The 20,267-nt window shown below is 54.7% G+C and overlaps 2 protein-coding genes across 3 annotated transcripts in view; both read left to right on the top strand.

Annotated features, from left to right (window-relative positions):
• The window catches only part of RANBP17 (RAN binding protein 17), a 325,143-nt gene extending 323,323 nt beyond the window's left edge, over positions 1-1,820 (top strand). For both annotated transcript variants that reach the window (XM_046000975.1, XM_046000974.1), the window contains one exon: positions 1,417-1,820. In XM_046000975.1, coding sequence (XP_045856931.1) covers positions 1,417-1,513 — 97 coding nt within the window. In that variant the 3' untranslated portion in view covers positions 1,514-1,820. The remainder of the gene's footprint in view (positions 1-1,416) is intronic.
• Positions 1,821-11,216: 9,396 nt separating this feature from the next.
• On the top strand, positions 11,217-13,875 carry TLX3 (T cell leukemia homeobox 3). Its single transcript, XM_046000688.1, has 3 exons — positions 11,217-11,716; positions 12,073-12,316; positions 13,252-13,875. The coding sequence occupies exons 1-3, from the start codon at positions 11,296-11,298 to the stop codon at positions 13,460-13,462; spliced, it is 876 nt and encodes a 291-aa protein (XP_045856644.1). The 5' UTR covers positions 11,217-11,295; the 3' UTR covers positions 13,463-13,875.
• The last annotated feature ends 6,392 nt before the right edge of the window (positions 13,876-20,267 follow it).

The following is a 20,267-nucleotide window of genomic DNA, read 5'->3' as shown; positions in this document are numbered from 1 at the left end:
AGAAGATGGGAAAAATAACTCATTGAAAAAGTCAAAAGAAGGAAAGCTCAGAACTGCTATAAAGGACGAGGAAAGCCTTCCCGGTGTTTGAACAAACACAGGCTTAGAGGTCAGCCGGACTCCACTTTAAATTTTATCCCTGCCCTCTCCAGGCTGTGCGGCAGTGAGTAAGGCAGTCAGCTGCTCTGATACTCAGTGTGCTCGCCAACAGAATGGTTGTGATAGTGAAAGGACAGAATTGTAGTAAAGCATGGCACCTGGGACATAGGAGCCATAGTAAACATGAATTCCCTCCTCTGCCCAACCTTTAAGAGTGGCTGGTTTTATAGTTGCCAGTGAGATCTAAATGAAAGAAACCCAGACTTATCAGGTATGCTTTCATCCATTCATTTATTTAGAGCACAAAACTTTATTGAGCATCGACTGTGTGCCAGCATTGAGGATACCAGTGGTGAAATACTTGTTCAAGGTTTTTGCCTTTCCTCCATTAGAAGCTTCTAATGGAGGAAACAGACCATAATGAACAATGTAGGAAGAAAATGTTTTCGGGGCCTGGGAGGAATTGCCTGCACCACCTCTTGTAAAAGTGGTAACATTCAGATGCTTCACCATTTGAAATGTGAGTCATCAGTCATCCCAATAACCACAGTGACGTGTGGTGGTCCCCAGCCTGAGCCCTGGCAGTACAAGGCCAAGTCGGATAGGCTCTGCAGACACACCCTTGACTGCTCGTCCCATGCCATGATCCTCTGGCAGGCAGAAGAGACTGAATGAATGGGGACACTGTAGGTGCCAGAAGGGGGGAGATTGCATCACTTGAGGCTTGGGAATTGAAGTACCCCCTACCGAGCTGCTCTGTGAAACGGTGCCAGACAGCCCTCCTGTTTAAGAGAGTACAGATGCTTTCCACGTGCCATGCACTAGGGCGAGTACATATGGCCGTTGTCTCAACGGAGTCAGTGAATTCTCACTTCCCACAATCCCATGAGGTAGCTGTTCCAGTTGAGCCCCAAGACAAGAGGCTAAGTATTCATCCAAGATCACCCCGCTAAGAAGTGGTGGAGCCAGGATTCGAACCCAGGTAATCCAGCCTGGTTTTCTCATCTGCAAAGTGAGGATACGAATACCAAGCTTTGGGAAGACTTGTGATGCCTAAATGGATTTGTATGTAAACTCAACCCAATGCTTGGCACAGAAGCTTTGATTCATTTCTTCATATTCCTTACTGCCTGTGTGTAATTTGACTTTTAAAAGCAGTTTTTAAATAGTACACCCACAAAATGTGCACTAGGAAGGGGCTCAGCCAGGACCCGGGGCTCTCTCCAAGGTCCTGACACTGCAGCGTCTTCATCATCCTCCCTGCTCACACCCCCTCGGCCTTCCCGCTGCCCCCAGCCTTTCTTCCTTTTTCCACAGGTTCACCCAGAACCTGTCTGTCTTCAGAAGAGACATGGCAGAGGCCCTGCGGAGCGACAGCAGCAGTGAGCCATGCAGTCTGGACATGATGAGCTGACCGCCTCCCCCGACCACGTGCCGAGCAGCCTTTACGGAGAGACTCTTGTGCGTCTGGGTCCCAGGACAGTGATGTTGGCTAGCCCAGGAGAATCTATTTTTCAAAAGAAACAACAACAAAATCCCTCCCTTTTTATAAGTCTCGTCTAATTCTAAGAATTTATAATAGTGCACAATGTAAATTCAGTCTTTGAGAAAGCAAGAAATGGGTTTTCAGTCTTTCTATAAAATACCATTATCTTTGTTCTCTAAAAGGGTGTAGAAACAATATTTAACCAAAGAACTTAATAAACCAGGTTTGAACCTTAGTCTATACTAGTAAATGGTACTCTGTCATCAAGGTCGGGAATGTCTTAGAGCAGCCTTCAACATGGATCCTGTGTCAAGACAAATACCGTTTGAACCCATTAAATTAGTATTTTGTTGCGAGTCTGGAAGAAGCAGCATTGGGGTCTCTGAGCTGTGGGCACTTAGAACAAGGCTGGGAGCCCGCCAGAGCCTCCCACAGGGCCGCGCACAGCCCTCTTGGCCTCAGCAGCATCTGATAAAGTTGAGAGACAGTAACACAATTAAATGACTTAGAAACAACGTTTGCTTTTCACTGGCATAGATCTGAAGCGGTCCGGTCTAGAAGAATTAAGCCATAGAATTACCGCCTGCAGAGCTATTCCTTCTGAGAGTGCCGGCGGCCCCCGCAAGAGGTGCTGGGAGGGGCTGGCACCCAGTTCTTCTGCCTCCATTTCACTTTTAAGACAAGCTGCAGGTGCCCCATTACAATATATATTCACTGCCACCTGGGCCACCAAAACAGAGCTAGGTGCTAAAGTTCAGATTTTCAGAGCACGAAGAACAGCTGATTTCCGTCCCTCCACAAAAACCCTTTACTACCCTGGGGACTGTGACCTAACCCAAACCTAGGACATGAAGGAGGCCCTTCCAGTTTGTGGCAGACTGTAACTAGGCTATTAATTTGAGATTGCCACTGTCATCTGGCTTTTGTATCTCACTGCTCTGTCTTCATGGTTCAGGCTTGTAGCAAATATTGTGCGCTTTATTGCTAATGAGACATGAAAGGTTGGCCTTCCTGGTGAAGAAGAAGTAAATCCACAGGCTCCTGTTATAATCATGTTTCCTGGACTAGTGTTTCTTGAAACCTTTCTTGATAGTTGAGTTTAGCAACGGGCATGTCACGTCAAAGCAAAGTCACCCAAGTTGATCTCAAAATGTTTCTGTTCTATATGTGAGGCCAGGAAATCAGGGAAAGGTGTGCTACAAAGAGGGTTGCTTCTGGTATTCCATGGAAACACAAGCCTGGCCTTATGCTATACTTCATTAGCAGCGGAAATGGAATTTCCACTGGAAAAGGAAATTGGAATGGAAAAGGAAAATGTAATTTTCCTTGAGAAGGTAAACTTTAAACTTTATAAAACATCCACTCTTGGAAGAAGTCTGACTTGAGAATGTGTTTCTCAGGGGCTTATTACTACATCCTCATCCCACAAAAATGCTTCCTAGAGGGCCTCCCCCATTCTGACACTTCTTTCCAAAAGCAACACCCCATCTACATTGAAATGTTCTCAAGAAAACAACAGTGTGCCGCCAAAGGTCACCTGGTGGTTTCACAGAGAAGCCAGGGAAGGTTCCATCAACCTAGGCCTTGGAGATCTGCTCCCACAGGAGGACTTATCAGGCCTGCCCCCACCGCCGACGGCAGCCTGTTCGTTGTTGTGGGGTGGGGGTTCCAGGGGTACTGTGAGGCCTCACACAGGCTGAGAGCAGACACAGCACACACTTCACAGAGCACCTGCCATGCCCTTTGGTCCTCACAAGAGCCCTATGAAGGGAGACAGCATTACTCCCACCCTTCAGGGGACGCCACGAAGGCCCAAAGGCGGTGCATAGCTTGCCCAGACCACACAGCTGAGAGCTGAACCCATGTCTTTCTCACCTCAGAGCAAGTCCTGGTTTCTTCTGAGAAAACCTGTATTTCAGAACGGTGAATTGAACCAGTTAATATTCATACCCACTTCCATTTGTTTTTCTGAACCCTGCTGCTATGGAACAAATTACCCCAAAACGTAGTGGCTTAGAACAACATTGATTATCTCCCAGTTTCTGAGGGCTGGAAATCCGCAGCTGGGTCACCTGCTTAAGGGTCTCTCCCAGACTGCCATCGGTATTGTTGGCCTCAGCTGGGGAAGGACTTGCTCCCGCGTGCACTCGCAGCTAGGAGTCAGCTCCTCACCGAGCTGAGGGCTTCAGCGCCTTGCCCAGGCCTCTCCAGAGGGCAGCGCACAACATGGCAACTTCCTTCGTCAGAGCAAGCAAAGTAGAGAAGAGACCGTGCTACAGTCTGGAAGTCCAGCCTCTCAACTAATCTCAAAGGCGACACCCCCTCACTTCTGCTGTATTCCACTAAAATAACCCACTAGGACTAGCTCATACCCAAGGGGAGGGGTTACACAAGGGTGTGAACACTAGGACACGGCGATCTTCCGAAGCCATTTTCAAAGATGCCTGCCACAGCTCTCTTATCGGGTCTGTGCTGGAGAGGTTGAGTTTGGCTTCAAGTTTCTCCCTAGAAACCTGCAAAGGAATTTTCTTTGGAGGGTTAAGTTCCATCCTGTGCCCTAAGGACAAAATGGGGGTGGGGAAGCTGGGCCGTTTCAGGAGCACAGATACTGCGAGTGTTCGAGTGTTCCAGTTCGGAGCCCAGTAGAAGCCCTTTGGGAACCACTCCCCCGCCCGCAGCCTGCAGCAGGAAGGGAGAGTGAGGACTCCTGGGCAGAAAGTTCTCCAGAGAGACACCCAGAATCTACACAAAAGAGAACGAGGTGGATTTGTTACGTGCCGGAACGAGAGCACAAACGTATGTAACACGTTCAGCAACAGGAGGAAATAAATCCTGTGGACAGTTCTGCAGGGCCAGAGGGAGGGGCAGGCAGGAGGTGTGAGCTGGGGGGGGGGGGGCGGCACCTGGTCGTTCTGAGGAGTTTGCTCTGCACACCTGCCTCGTTCCTGCAGGGGAGAGGGAGGCTCTTCTAGCAAACTGCTCCGGCTGATTCTCCCGCAAGAAATAGCGTGAAGGTGTTTGGACTTGGCTCAATGTTTGCCCTCCACACTGACTTAAGACCCTGACCCTGAGAAAGCTGTATCCTGCCTGTGTTCTAGATGTTTCCATTTTTCTAGGCTTTCCGTTCAGGCTTCTCTTTGCGGGGAGGGGGAGGAGGATGCGTGAGAGATGAGGGAGCAGGATTGATTCCAGCTGCCCAGGAAAGCCCTCTCGGCCCCCAGACTTGCTTCCATTGACCAACCTGGAAGTGCTTTTGGGTTATGGTACTGAAGGTCTCTTTCAGCAAAACAGGCCTGGCGTACAGCCACCAGCTGAGACCCTTGACAATTAGGTACCCACCAACAGAGAGTTAAGCATGAGAACAAAGAATAGGATAGTCTGGATGAGAGAAATAGGCGAGAGTGAAAAATCTAGCATATGGGAACCCTATCTAGACGGAGGCCAGTCCAGCGTCGCGGGGCGGTAGCATCTGGGAGAACTCAGGTCCTTACAGTGAGGACGGAAAGAGCACCTGGAGAGGAGAGCAAGGTGAGTAGAAAGGGAGAAAGTAACAGTTTCAAGGCGAAAATTAAAAAATTACAGCCACTATCATTTATTGAGCACCCCCTGAGCATTGCAAATTGCCATCTCATTTCAATTTAACGTTTCCCAATCAGAATGTCAAGTAAGTAGTAGTATCCCCATTTTAGAGATGAGAACACCGAGACTGAAAGACTAACCCAAGGCCACGGAGCCTGATTCAGAATCAGGTCAGCCAGACTCCAAAACTCCTGTTTCTTTTCCTCTCTCAACCCTGAAGCTGGGTACTTCACCCTGGGGCTCCAGGGATAGTGGGTGGGGAGGTGGATCCGGGACCCTCTGCGACCCCCCCAGTGAAGCTGGACACTCTTCAGAGAAAGGCCAGTCCCACAGCCGGGCTCCTTGAGTACTGTGCCTATGGGTTCTGCCACCGATTCATCCTCCTCCCTGAACTTCATAAAATCGTTCTTGAGACTTTTTAATGTTTTATTGAGGTGCAAGTTTACGATGACAGCAAACCTTTCAAACTACAGCAAGAGTAACCTGCCTCCTTGGCATATTAAAAAATAATGGTAGTGTCGGTTTTTACGCCCCATAGTTTGGATTGCTGATAAGAGCGCTTCCTTGACAAGATTCTTTTTGAGGTTTACAGAAAGCGTAATAAAATATGTAAGTTACATTTCCACAAACAAAAGCTATAACATAAGTTATTTATAAGCGTGAGATACAAACAGTATCACGATAAATAAACCATATAGGGTACTTGCAACATCCATCCTGATGTAATTTGCCCAACCAAAGTGTGGAGACGAAGTCAAATTTAGTAGAGAAATCTGTCAGGAAGAGAGGAAAGTTGTAGAAGCCGAAATGGAGAAAATGGCTGCTGGGTGATGGAGGGAAAGAGCAGGGCATGAGGTCAGGGGTGGGGCTACCTCAGAAGGCCTCCCACCACCACCGCGGGGCCGCCCTCAGTGCCCATGTCGCCCCCCTGCACCTGAGGGCACACGCGGTCATCTGCACAGGGTCCCGGCTCACATGCCCCTCCATGGCCTCCAGCAGCCCCTCTCCCTTCTGTCTCTTGCACCCTCTGTCCTAAGTCCAGCCCCACAGCCAGCGTCTCCATGTGACTGCCGGCCGCCCTGCCAGGCCAGGCCCTCCTCAAGACCAGGGTCCGGCTTGGACTCAGCACCAAGATCCTGGAAGTCATTCATTTCTCCACCACAGATGAAGCCAAGAATGAGACAAAATCCTCTGCCTTCAGAAAGCTGCTGAGCAGGGTGAATAGAGGGGTTCCACAGGCAATGGGGGCAGTGATGAAAATAAACAGAGATGGAGAGTGAAGAGGCATGGGGGCTGCTTTGGAGGATGCTGGGCACCCCCCCCCCCCCCGCCATGGATGCACTTGGATCCTTTTTCTCTCCCCTTGTCTGACCTTGCTGTGTGCTCTTCAGTTTAGTACCACGAACTCTCACCATGATCCTCCTGTGGCCCCAGCCCCAAGACACGGAATCAAATGCCGTCAACACTGTTCTGTCCTGAAGGAACTCTCAGGCCAGTTGGGGAGAGGGAAGGACAGAAGTGAGCCCACCATGGCCAGCCCTCACCCCTGCTCCTGAGCTCCTTCCCCCGACTCCTCCACTGATTTCTCCTCCACACTCAGTCCTGGGCCTTGGACCCTTACTACCAGCTCCCAGAGTAGAAATGGGAATATAGGGTAAAGGGAAAAGCATGGGCTCTGGAGTCAAGATAGTCCTGGTTTCAGATCCCAGCTCCAGCCTTCCCAGCTGCATGCCCCTGAGTAAAAGACCTCACTCCCCCAAGCCAACCGTCCTTTCAGTCTCACGACCGGTGCTGGTGGGGTGGGGTGGGGGGTGGGTGGAGGGGAGACACAAAGAGCACACAGCACCAGGCGGCCTCTGCCTTCCTCCAGCTGGCAGAGTCTTGGGCCCTTGAGAACCTCCTCAGGAAGGTTCTTCGTGGGGAGGCAGCAATGAAGAGCTTAAACTGCCTTATTCCCACTATCGGATGGGGAAATTGAGGCCCAGAGTTGGGACATGGTCCAGAGATGTGCATAAGTGCTTAGGACATCGGTGTTGAGTAAGTGGCTGAATGAATGACTACTTTAGGCAGACATCTTTAGAGCCTTCCATCCTGAGAACTGCAGGTGCCCCTACAGACTTCTAGCTAGGGTGTGCAACCCAGGAATGGAAGGTGGGCAGGTAAGCACCCTGTGACATGGTGCATGTGCCAAATTATGTGTTTGTGTCTTTGTCTATGGAAATAGCCCACAGTATTTTCACCAATCTTTCAAATACGATTATGGACCCAAATATGTTGAAGAGCCCCGATTCGATCTTTACCCCATTTCATAGGTAGGGAAATTGAGTCCAGTTCACACAAGAGGTCGATGGCACAGCGAGACCGAATGAAGCTGGCCTCCCACACATGGGCAGTTGGGAATTCCAACATCCTGTCTCCCAGCCCTGCAGGCCCCTACCCTCCTCTATGTCTCCCAGCAGGGCCTCCAGCAGCTTTTCCCTTCCTCCCAGCTTCTCCATGGGGAAGAACAGACAACGCACTGCATTCTGGAAGTCTTTGAGGCCCCCCAAGACCCTGGATCTTAGAATTGTCACTTTCTCCCCTGGTGCGTGTGCATGTGTATCTGGCCCCGTTGCGCTGGTAGCCGGCAAGAAGGGACAGCAAAAAATTACAATCTCAGGAACACCAAATGCGCATCAAAGTCCAAGTGGGCAAAAACTGCTTAGAGGTAAATGTACAACCTTAACTATCTTTATTTAAAAAAAAAAAAAGAAAGAAATCTTGATAAAAATTAACTATATTTTCATCCCCACAAATGAAGAGGAAAATAATTAATAAAAATAAAACATTCCTCAAAGAGATGGCATAAAAAAAGAAGGAAATAGAAGTCTTCTCTTGAAGACCCGTAGAATAGACAAACCTTTGGTAAATACGATAAGAGAAGGCACAGCTCAGTGACACGGGGAATAAAGAGCAGAGGACATTAGCTCAGATTCACAGGAGAGTTTGGGAGAGTATCTCCCCATAACATTGTAACAATGAATTGGAAAACTTGGATGAAACGGACACTCTTCTGGGCACTGGCTGCCAAATGTGAGCGATCATCAGAATCACCTGGAGGGCTTGTGAAAGCAGATTGCCTAGCCCTACCCTGGAGTTTCAGATTCAGTAAGTCTGGGCTAGGGTCCAAGAATTTGCATTTCTAACAAATTCCCAGGTGCTGCTGCTGCTGGTCCAGGCATAGACTTTGAGAACCCCCAGGACTACTATCTGCCCCCCAATCACTCCCTTTCCTGGGCTAACAGCTCCACTCTGTCTGGGCTGGAAAACAGGGGGGTTGTGATCGGTGTGGCCCAAAGCGCCGACTGCTGGAACACGGTGAAACCATGCATCTCAGAAAGCTGGGACTCTGGCAGTGAGGCCGAGCTCTGTCCCATCCATGTCGGCACTGCTGGGTGCTTTCACTGGGTCGGGCTCACTTAATCCCATGACATTGGTGCTGTTGCTTTACAGGACTAGGAACGGAGGCACAAAAAGGATGAGTGATTCCCCAAGGCCACAACTGGTAAACAGAGGTCGGAATCCGATCCTTACACACTGGACCATTCACTGTGGTACCCGGGAGAAGGGCTGGCTACATCACCCACTTCTCTCTAATTCCAAGCCCACACAGCTGTGTGGGGTGCGCCTTGTTAGCCCAATTTAGCAAAGCCCGGAAGTGGGGAGGACAGGGCTGGAACCCTGGGGCTTAGGAAGCTAGAAGGGAAGTAGAGCTGGCGAGGTGCCTACCTAGCCCTGGAGGGGGGGGCTGTGAGCTGCGTGAACTCTCTGACCCAAAGTTCCCTCATCAGGTAAAAAATGGGATCAATAACCGTGTTTCCTCACAGGGTTGTGTGAGGAGTGAGGAAGTGCTCAGCCCCCTGCCTGGCACAAGCTACGTTCTCAACCTACTGCGGCCTTACTGTTGTCGTTAAAGTTGTTATTATATAATCCGGTTTCTCACAGGCATGTCCACAAACCTTATCTCATTTACTTCTCACAGCCACCCTGGGGGTAGCTAGTACCCTTCCTGTTTTACAAATAAGGAAAATGAGGCTCCAGGAGAAGCAAGGAGGGACCAAACAGCCCCAAACCACCAGTGGCAGAGCCAGAATTAGAAAGCAGGCACCCCCGGCAGGGAGCAATGACGTCTGCTCCCTTTGAAGGTCCTTGGATCCCCAAAAGAGCAGAAGAGGGCTCACCCCCGGGGCCTGGGCACCATCTCTCCTCACCCCTCACACTCCAGTAGCCTCATTCCCCCTACCCAGCAAGAGCCAGAGACTTGCCCAAGGTCGCACAGCAGGGCGGTGACTGACTCAGGAATGAAGGCCTTAAGATTGCAAGTCCTGAGGCCTCTAGGTCACCGGGGGACAGATTATTAGGAAGAACCCCCAACATGCTGCCTCCTGCCCTTCTGGGTCCTCTGGGACTGATCCCACTGATAGACAAATACACGTTTCTCTTCAAGATACTGAGACTCTGCAAATAACATAAAACTGCAAACAAATAAACAAGACTCATCAGAATAATAGATCAACTATCCCCTGGGCGTGGGGGGGCTGCAGCAGCTCAGTGCCTACTATGTGCCAGGCCCGAAGCCCTGCATTCTCTCAGTATCTCATTCAAGGCGTAGGACAATCCCGCAATGCACGCATTGCCCATTTCATGAACAAGAAAACCAAAGCCTAAAGATGGGAAGTCACTTGCCCAAGGTCACTGAGCTAGAAGGTGACCGACCCGAATGTGAACGCTCAGTTCTGGCCAGCCTTATTTCCGAGCTGTCACCATGTCCGCAAGACGGGGTGAGAATGAGAGGGCCTGGCCAGGGATGCAGCAGTTTGCACCTAATGATTTCAGAATTCGAGGGTAGACAACGATTCTGTAAGTCGCCTCCAGGGGAGACAGCCGAGGCTGGCGCTGGGGGTGGCCGCCGACCCTGAGGTCCTGTCCTGTCCTGTCCACGGTGCGCCTCGCCGGCCTCGACAGTCCCCGCGGGCATGAACGGAGCAGGGAGGGAGTGGTCCAACGCCAGGCTGGCCTGCCGCGGGAGGGACTCGCTGCTCCCGTTACCCAAAGAAATCCGTCTATTTGCTCCAAAGACGACCAGCCCCCGCGCCTCACCACTAGGGCATCCCAGGTCCCCACACCTGCTGTGCCATGGGAGGGTTCCCACACGCGACCACAGTCCCCGTCCATCCTGCAACGAATTTCGAGGAGCTGGATCCCCGCTCCCCTCCGGGTGACCCTGGGTCCCTAGACCAGCCGGGCCGGGCACGCGTGGGCACCTGTGAATCACACCTCGGTCCGCCTGGCGAGTGCCATGGAGTGTCTCCAAAGTGGCCCGGGCGGGGGTGAGTTCTCCCCACGCGGGTCGGTGTCCTCGGGAGCGCGGAGCGTGCTGCGATGCTCCCCTCACCCCGCGCGCTGGGAGCGCGGAGCTTGCGCCGGGAGGTGCGCTCCTTTCGTTGCTCCCGTGGCGGTAGGGTGTCCAAGACGCTTCCGCGGATTCCACAGGGCCGTTCCGGGCTTGCAACTCCATTGTTATTGAAAGAATTCACATGGTTTGGTTTTTACCCAGATGAAAAAAATTGGAAGAAAACGAAACCCCCCTCAGCAAACGGCAATCTCAGCAGCAGAGAACCCTAACCCGCCCCGCGCTGCGGCGGGGTAGTGGCCCCGGCCGGGAGGAGCGGGGAGCGTCTGCTAATTGCAGCTTCGTTAGATTTCGGGTTTGGGAGGCTGCGGTTCGGGCGCTAATATCCGCCGCCCATTATCCCAGCTAATAAATTTGACCTATTGTTCGTTTGTTAAAATGATGTCACCTTGGAACAGTCCCTAAGCTCCTATTTCCATGAATTAGGCCTTTATTGAAAGCCGGGAGCCAATGGGAGGAGAGAGGCTTGTTGATCGCAGCCAATGGCTGAGGCGGGAGAGGAATTAGCAGCGGAAACTCCAGGTTCGGTTCAAGAAAGATGACACAGAGCCTGTCGGGCCCGCGCACTCTTGGCAAAGTTTCAGTGCAACGAGAGGCGCCGGGCGCTCCATGGCCGCGCCGTAACAGGGACCCATCCGCCTCCCCGCCCAACCCAGCCCAGCCCTTCCGCCCGCCCAGGATGGAGGCGCCCGCCGGCGCGCAGACCCCGCACCCGCACGAGCCCATCAGCTTCGGCATCGACCAGATCCTCAACAGCCCGGACCAGGACAGCGCACCAGCCCCGCGGGGCCCCGACGGCGCCAGCTACCTGGGAGGGGCCCCCGGGGGCCGTCCGGGCGCCACGTACCCGTCTCTACCCGCCTCCTTTGCCGGCCTCGGCGCGCCCTTCGAGGACCCGGGATCTTACAGTGTCAACCTGAGCCTGGCGCCCGCCGGCGTGATCCGAGTGCCAGCGCACAGGCCGCTTCCCGGGGCCGTGCCACCGCCTCTGCCTAGCGCGCTGCCCGCCATGCCCTCCGTGCCCACGGTCTCCAGTCTGGGCGGCCTCAACTTCCCCTGGATGGAGAGCAGCCGCCGCTTCGTGAAAGACCGCTTCACAGGTGAGCAGGGCCAGCCGACAGGCACTGGGCCTCGGCCCTCCCGGGGCCAGAGGCGCCGCGCCCTAGGTGCTCCACTCTGGGAAACGATTCCGGAGGCCCAGGCGCGGCAGAGGCCTCAGCGCTCGGCGCCCGGGGTAATCACGGTGGGGGAGGAAAATCAGGGAGTTTCGGGGAAATAAGCCTACGCCCAGGGGCAGAGGAGAGTATCTCCCGCCCGGCTTGGTGCCGCTAGGGACGCGGGGGACCAACGAAATAGCGGAGCACTCTGTGACCCACCGGGCGACACGGGGTCCGCATGGGGCCTGAAGGGCAGTGGAGCCGGGCTGGGCTTCAGGGGCCCTCGTGTGTCTCCGCAGCGGCGGCGGCGCTCACGCCCTTCACCGTGACCCGGCGCATCGGCCACCCCTACCAGAACAGGACGCCGCCCAAGCGTAAGAAGCCGCGCACGTCCTTTTCTCGGGTGCAGATCTGCGAGCTGGAAAAGCGCTTCCACCGCCAGAAGTACCTGGCCTCGGCCGAGAGGGCGGCGCTCGCCAAGTCCCTCAAAATGACGGACGCGCAGGTCAAGACCTGGTTTCAAAACCGGAGGACCAAGTGGCGGTGAGAGAGGCCCGGCCCGGCCCATCTTGCACACGCTCTTCACCCGCCCCGCGCCTCGGCCTCGCGCTCTCCTCATCCTCTGCTCCCCGCTAACCGCCCTCCCAGGGCTGCGCTTCCCCACTCCATCCCAAATTTTATCTCCCTTCTCTCCTTCCTGCCGGCCTGTGTTTCTTGCCCTTCTCTCCCGCGCCTCGGCTTCACCATTCTCATCCGTGTCGCTCTCGCGCGCCTCTCCAACTCTCAGTGTTTTCTTCCGACTCTGCGCCCTCTCGGTTTCCTCTCACTTGCACCTCCACCAGCATCCGCCCCACCCCACTCCGGGCTCTCTCGCACTTCCCTAATCCTTCCCGCTTGCCCGCTCGGATATCCGACAGTCCGCGCGGTCTCCGTATTCCTCCTTAGGCTCCCCACCCTGACTCCAGCCCCGTTTTTATCCGATCCCTATTTCCATCCAACCCGTGAACGGCGAAGCGATCGTGTTTTGGAAGAGAGGTTCGGGAAAGGCCTGGGAGAACTGGATGAGGCTGACCCGGCCCAGGGACACAGCGCGGGCAGCTGCAGAGCAGCCCTCCCACTCGCGGACCCTAGCGACCTGACTGTCCGCAAGGCCGAGTCAGTTACACACATGCCATGTCCCTGTTATCCCGCAAAAGAAACATCTTTGTTGTTGGCGAAGCCACAATACCCGGACGTGCAGGTGGGCGGCGGGCTGAGTCCCCTCCCCGCGACCACCCGACACAAAACAAAAACAAACGATGCCAACCCACTCCCCGGACGCGCGGGCCTCGGGCGCACAGCGCCAGCAGGGGTGCAGACGGGTCCTGCGCCTCGAGGCTCCCGGCTGGCCTCCGCTCCCGGGAGGGCTGGGGGCCCTGCCGGCGGCCCCGCAGTGCCGGGTGCATGACGGTGCTGTCCCTCTCCCTCCCCCGGTGCAGGCGGCAGACGGCGGAGGAGCGGGAGGCGGAGCGGCAGCAGGCGAGCCGGCTCATGCTGCAGCTGCAACACGACGCCTTCCAAAAGAGCCTCAACGATTCCATCCAGCCCGACCCTCTCTGTCTGCACAACTCGTCGCTCTTTGCTCTGCAGAATCTGCAGCCTTGGGAGGAGGATAGCTCCAAGGTCCCCGCCGTCACTTCTCTGGTGTGAGCCACCAGCGCGCACAGTCTTCAAGGATCGCCGCCCTTACCCGGCGGGGTGCCCCGGGCCCCCAGCCGGGCTCGGGTGGGGGGGGGGGGTCCCGAGGCCGAGAGGGACAGGGGCCTCCGAGCTCGACTAGGCCCCGGGGCGCGGCCGCAACTCCGCCGGCCGCGGAGGGGGCCGGGCCCGGGCTCCGCGCGGCTGCACAATCCGAGCCCCCGCCCCGCGCCCAGTCCCGCCCCAGGCCCGGGCCTGACAAAGAAAGCGCCTTACGTTTCTCCGCCCCTCGCCCGCACCCCCCCGGGCCGGGCGCCTGTATTATACTTTGTACTTTTGCCCAAACGTGTAAATAATAAAAGTTTTGGCTTTTTTCTTTAGAAACCGGCCACCTGCTTCCCCCGCGGGGGCCGCTGGAGGAGGGGCGGCCGACCAGGTGGCTGGGGGGAGCGCCAGGGCTGGGGCACCCTGCGTTTAGGCTGGGTCCACTCCTCTCCTTTTCCGTTCCTTTTATTTAAGTCGTTTTATTTAATAAAAAAGTTAGCTATTTCACTTAACGCCGCTTTTATTTCGTTTTCGTTCCAATACTGCTCGGCGAGCCCGGCCCTGCGCCCCACCCGATCTGCGGCAGAGGCCGAGCCGCGGTGTGCGGGGGCGCGTCCACCTCTCCAAGCTTCGTCGGTTTTCGGCTCAGCTCCAACCACGGCCTGGGGCCCCGGGGAGGATCCGCGGTGCAGGTCAGTTCGTGCCAGCCGCGGGCAGCTTGGGTGCTGACGGGGTGGGGCGGACTGGGAAGGGCACTCAAGACCAAGAGGTCGAAGGTCGGCTCCAGGAGGGGTTGAGAATGAAAGCACCCCCCAACCCACCCCCCGGCGGGTACTTAGGTTGTCACAAGCCAGACCCACCTAGGGGGTGAGAGGCACGGTGACCTCGAACTTCTAAGAACTCAGAACCCTCCCCCCACCAAACCAATGACCTCCTCTTTTTCCAGTGAGGCCTCAGGCCCTGCGCGGACCCAAGGACTGGCAGTAGGGGATCTGGGTGCACTGTGGGCGGGCTGTGTGCACAGAACCCGTGCGTGTCCCGGGTCTCCAAATGCTCCTTGTCTAAGGCGAAAGCGCGGGGCACAAACCCAGAACACCAGCACCCTCGTGGGTTACGTGGGACCACAGGTGGGGCGTGAAGTCATGTGACGTCACCACAGCCTGGTGGCGTCACTGTTTGGGAGAGGGGCGGGGCACCGGGAAACCTTGGAATACCGAGCCCAGGTGTGAAAGCAGCGAGGCCCAGTCCACCCAGCCTTACCTCGGCTGAAAAGCTGAGTTTCAGGATCACGGGATGAGCGGTGGGTGGTCCCTTCCAGCAGGACACACACTCGAAGCGTTTATGAACATTTCCTCTTGCTCCCTCAGTTTTCCCCCTTTTATTCGGTATTTTAATTTTTTTTTTAAATTCTGACCTCTCCACTTCTTTCTCCACGATGTTCTCTATTTTCTACTCTATTTGTTACTTTTGGTTTCCGTGTTACTGTAACTTCTGCTTTTCCTTTACAGCTTTATGATTCCTTATATAGTTCATTCGGTATTGCTTTTAGTTTCCCCGACTCTTTGTGGTATCCTGCCCACCCTTCTCTCTCCATTTCTGACTCCGCGTCCTCTGTCTCTCTCTAGGTTTCTTTCCCAGCCTTGCCACCTCCTTCCCTCCTCTCCTTTTGTTCTTTTTGTTTTCTTTTTCCGGTCTCAGAATCTCTTTGCCTCTAGTTTTCTCTATGTCTGTCTCTGCCATTCCCTCCATGTCTCCATCCCTTCCTCCTAACCGGGCTCCCATTAGCTTCCTGAGGCGAAACAGTTCTGGGACTGTCCCACAGGCCCCGTAGCCACCCCACCCACTCAGCGCACTGCCTTCCCCCCAGGCCAAGGGCCACCCTGCGGGCTCTGGTGTTTGGGCAACTTCGTTGTATGCGGGCTGTGGGATTGTCTACACTGGCAAGGCTCAAGAGACAGCAGGGAGTCTAAGAAACACGGGCGGAGCTCCCATGGTGGCTGCCTTCATCTGCACCTCCAAGCTCTATTCGCCCAGACTTATAGACACCCCCAGAGAGGGACTAGGGGGACTCAGATCTTCAGGTATTTTCCGCGGGTGGTTTCTTGAAATGATTCCATTTTCTTCACTAAAAAGCGTGAGGAACGCCCCCACTGGGATGAGAATCGTTGGCCTTCCAGGATGGGGACTTGAGCATCGAAGAACGACCTTCTTTCCATTTGCTAGCCAAACGGCCCCTTCCTCAGGGACTGGCGTGGCTTTCCAATTTCCTTTTTTTTCCCTCTCTCTCTCTCTCTCTCTCTCTATAATAAGGCATAGTGGTTTTGTTTTTCTAAAATATTTTTGTGGTTTTGTCAGAATGACCCTCAATTCCTGGGCCTTTTCGGGGAACACACAAGCATCTTTTTCTTTCTCACTGGTGCCTCCCTTTGAACCAAAGGTCTTTGACCCGGAAGACCACCCGGGGCTGCGTTCAGCCAAGCCTGGGGATGGGGACCTACCTAGTCTTGCTTTGGCTCTCAGGGACGTCAGTATTTTTCCCCACTGGGGCTTTCGCCCTGTCTGAGCGCTTCACCCCAACCAATCCTTGCCCAGACAGAGACTAAGGGTCCATCTCAGTTGGGGGCTGAGCCCACTCTTATGGGGCCGAGTCTCCACCATGTCTCGCCCACACCCACCCAGAGCTGTGTGGGCGCCCCCAGCGGGTAGGACAGATTGCTGGGTGATGCAAGGGTGTTTAGTGTCAAACCCCGTCCTCCCCTTGTGCAAAGCCTGGAGGTTGCCTTTTACATTGTGGTCATGCAGGACTAGAGCCCCAGGACGCCCTGTTATGGGTCACAGCTCACATTCCCCACCATCCAGAAGGACGTGCTGGCCAAATTAGGCAGCCGCCTCTAAGGCTGTGTGTAGGGGAGGGAATCTGGAGTAGGCAGGAAAGCTCACATGGACGCTTTCTTGACGATCCGATCCCAACATCAGGCCCCACCTCTGGAGGAAGCAGCCTTGGCTCCAGAGGCAGGGGGTACGTGTGGATGACCAGCTTCACCGGGAGGGAATTAAGGAATAGAAACCCAGGCCTCTGGGAGAAGGCTGAAGACCGACTCATTGCGCCTCCCCCAGGGCCTCCTAACCTCGGTTAAAGTGTCTCTAAAGCCGTGCCCATTTTACAAATGCAAGACTGGGAGACAAGGGTCAGCTTGTCTGCCTGCGTGGACTGTTCTCGGGGGACTCTCCTCCTGCGTTCCTTTTGGGAGTCCACCAGGCAGGGAGGTCTGGGCCCCAAGCGTCTGCGAAGAGGGGTGAGGCTGCCCTGTCCAGGGGCGAGGAATTAGGCTGTGCTCAGTTTTCCCTGGGAGGCTCCAAAGCCAGTAGAATCTGAGGGGACACAGCCGATCAAGAGACAGAAGCTCTGGGGCCAGCTGCTGGCTTCCCTCAAGTGGGGAAGATTCCCCTTCAGCAGCAGCCTGTCCAGAGCCGGCGGGGGACAGCGAGCTTTGCGCGCAGTGTGGTTTACAATGACCCACACAGCATTTCTGCGGGGTTTGGATCCCCTACACCACTCGCCAGTTGGTAAAACGAAGGCTCAGAGAAGTTCGGAAATTGGTTGTGGGTCGCGCAGTTGCAGCGCACCCGCGCTTCTTATCCCCCTAAACCAAGCGCTCCCTCTCTAATGCATGGGGTAAGGAGGGCCTAGTGAGAGCTGGGGAGGCGGCCTAGGATGCACCAGCAGCCACCCTGACACGAGGCCCGGGGTTATCAGTGGGGCCGAAGGACCTTCCCACGCCCCGCTTGGGCGCTGGACGCGGCGCGTTCCAAGGACACCAGCGCCTCTCGGCTGCCGGGCTAGCGCATGTTTGCCCTCGGAGCGGGAGCTGGGAGACTTAACCGCGCCACTCCAATGGGCGGTGAGACTCGTGAGGCCCCGCAGCGCTCCTGGGCTGGGCAAACTTCTCTGGCCGGCGGCGCTTCTCGAAAGCCGAAGGACGCGGCCTGGTCCACGTCGGGCCGACCACCCTACGCCTTTCCAGGGTCAAGGCCGGGTGCAGCAGAAGGCTGTGTGCGTGCGTTTCGCCGCGGTCTGGCTAGGCGCGCGAGGTTAGAGTCCTCAGAATAAGGTCTCCAACCTTCCGCTGAGACCGCCAGAATGGGTCCTAGGCTGCGGCAGCGCTGAAGGTTCCTGGGAACCTTCACCAAAATCTCAACCTTGGCCGCGGCGCAACTAAAGCACAGGGCGGCGGCGCGGTGTCGGCGCCGGCATTCGGGAGCAGTGAAGGGTTCTCCACCCTCTGGGCCGGTTTCCTAATGCGGAGCGGGGAGGGCCCCCATTTGCAAGCATCCACTCTGTTTTATGCCTCTCCTCTCAGCGATGTCCAGACCCGGTCGCACACTTTCTTGTGGTTCAGAAACTCGCAAAACCCTCACGGACTTGCCGCAATGATCTCTCGCCACCCACCCGCGGGCTGGACCAAGTTCTCCTCTCAGCTCCGTCACTTTCTTTCTGTATGGCCCTGAGCGAATGGCTTTGACTCTCTGCGCTTTCGTTTCTGCATCTGTAAAATGAGGACTATATAGTCACTAAGGAGTCTTCCAGGGAAAATAAAAGCCCATGGCTTATCGTACAGTACAGCTGATTATCAGCTTATTATGAGAATAAAAGCATTTAAAAATATATTTGTGGATTAGAAGTCTAATTAAACGCCTACTAAGAACGTAGGTGTTTACTCAGAGGTGTTGCTCTGAGAGAGGAAAAGGCAGGAATAGGACCGTGTCCCCCCAACTGCAGTCATTTCTCCTGTCATCGCTGTAAGTGGAGTCGTTGGCAGAGAAGTCAGCCCCAAACTTAGGCCTGGTTTGATTGGTTAGAAGTGTCAGTATCCTGGTGTTACCTTGAGATGAGTGGCCATATCTGACTGTCACTTTAGTTAAAATGATCCGATAAAGTTGTTCTCGGAAAGTGTCAAACCCGCTGCCGGTTAATGGGTTAGTTATTAAACTCCTCTCCCAGTTGGTGTGGAGAGGAGGCGGGGTGGAAGAAGGAAAAACACACCTGAACAGAAATCTTGATTGGAGGTTTTTGCACCTTCCAACATCCCAGCGATTCCCCAGAACAGTCCTGTGTTCCCATTCTACAGAGAAGGACACTGGGGAGCCGAAAAGGCAGGGGACTCGCCCAGGTTCACCTCGTGCCACCGAACTCAGCTCTGGACTCAAAGCTCCTGGCTGCGGGCCCATCTGGCTGTGTTGCCACCGGCCACAGATCGCAGCCTGTTAGGGAGATTTGTGCTGACCCAGACTCCCCCGATGTTAAAGAAACCAGCCCTCGCGCTGGCCTGCTACCTGGGATATATTGGCTTCGCTATCAAGCCTTATTGATGGATGGATTTATCTGGGACATGCTGAAACTCCGGAAGGCCTGAAACCTGGGACAGCGGCACACCCTTTGCCTCCTTCACCCCCGATCTGGGAAAAATTCACTCCTTCCTCCTCCAGCAGAGATGCAGCCAACAGGAAAATGCGGAACGCTCCGGGAAAAGACACAACCCTCTCCAGTACGAATAGACGAGACCCGCTGAGCCCCTGGGGCTGCAGAACGGGTGTGGGCTCAGAGGGGCACCGGTGAATATCCAGTATGCTAAACAGCACGTTCGCATCTGCTGTCTGGGGCGCCACAGCTGGCACACTTTTGTTCCTAGGAAGTAATGGGACTAAGGAGGAGGGGCCGGGGGAGAGCAGAGAGGAAACCTAACTCCTAGAAGATGGGAAGACTCGAGGGTAGGGAGAGGGCCCTGGGAGGGGTTGCGTTCATTAACGATGGGACTTTCGTTGCAAGTTATTTTGTTCCAGGGGGTGGCTGGGGACACTCCGAACAGGGATGGGGCCCTACACCCACCAGTTCCCAGCTCCTGGAGACCCCCCAGAGCAGCAGCCCCCTAAACTCTCCGATGGTGGCCAGGCTACCATTTGATGAGACTGGCTGCACAATCTTCTGTAATCCTTCTAAGGACCCTAGAAGACAGGCGTTACTCTAATCCCCATTTTGCAGATGAGGAAACCAAGACTGTGCAGAGTGTGGCACAACATTCCCAAGTCCTCTGATGCCAGGACTTTAACCCAGGTGGTCTGAGTCCGGCTCATTGGCTTTTACTCAAGAAGGTCCCTCAAAACCCCTTGGTTATTAAAGCCAATATCTTCAAGACTGTCAGAGGCAATTCTGACTAGTTCGAAAATTATCATTCCCAAACAACTTCAGATACAAACCAGAATACCCTGGGTTGTATTTGTAAGAATATGGTAAACTGTTACTTCTCTGTGGAGTTCCCTAAAGGTGGCTGGAAGGCACGGGGTCTTCCGCTTTCCCTAAGGGATTCAGAGGTCTTCCATAGCCCTCTCCGCAAGCCTAGGCTAACCAACAGTGTCTCATAAGCCCCCCACGGATGCTGACACACCACGCTGTGCCCCTCAGCTTCAGACCATGAGGACTTCTGACTGAGGAAGGGAGGAGGCACTTTTATGTGGTCTGCTTCCTCTACCAAGATGCCCACAGCATGTACAGAGCTTTCATTGGACCGGGTTAAAATCCCAGTTTTACCTCTCACCAGCTGTGTGGCCTTGGACAAGTCACCTTGCCTCTCTGAGCTTCATCGACCTCATCTGTACTTTGTAAGGATAGATCTCCCTCACAAGGTTGCTTGAGGACTAAATGACACAACCCATTGAGCATTTCACCACCAGGAGCCTGACACGCAACAAGCACTGTAGTACATTCACTATACTT

The sequence above is a fragment of the Meles meles genome, chromosome 3, assembly GCF_922984935.1.
Source record: "Meles meles chromosome 3, mMelMel3.1 paternal haplotype, whole genome shotgun sequence".
Taxonomy (NCBI): domain Eukaryota; kingdom Metazoa; phylum Chordata; class Mammalia; order Carnivora; family Mustelidae; genus Meles; species Meles meles.
This window is presented reverse-complemented; position numbering and strand designations above follow the sequence as displayed.

What these genes read in the sequence shown, in the direction of transcription:
- TLX3 (XM_046000688.1), top strand. Translation starts at nt 11,296, where the DNA reads ATGGAGGCGCCCGCCGGCGCGCAGACCCCGCACCCGCACGAGCCCATC. An exon ending in CGTGAAAGACCGCTTCACAG is followed by an intron (nt 11,717 to 12,072) that starts GTGAGCAGGGCC and finishes GTGTCTCCGCAG; the next exon opens with CGGCGGCGGCGCTCACGCCC. An exon ending in AACCGGAGGACCAAGTGGCG is followed by an intron (nt 12,317 to 13,251) that starts GTGAGAGAGGCC and finishes CCCCCGGTGCAG; the next exon opens with GCGGCAGACGGCGGAGGAGC.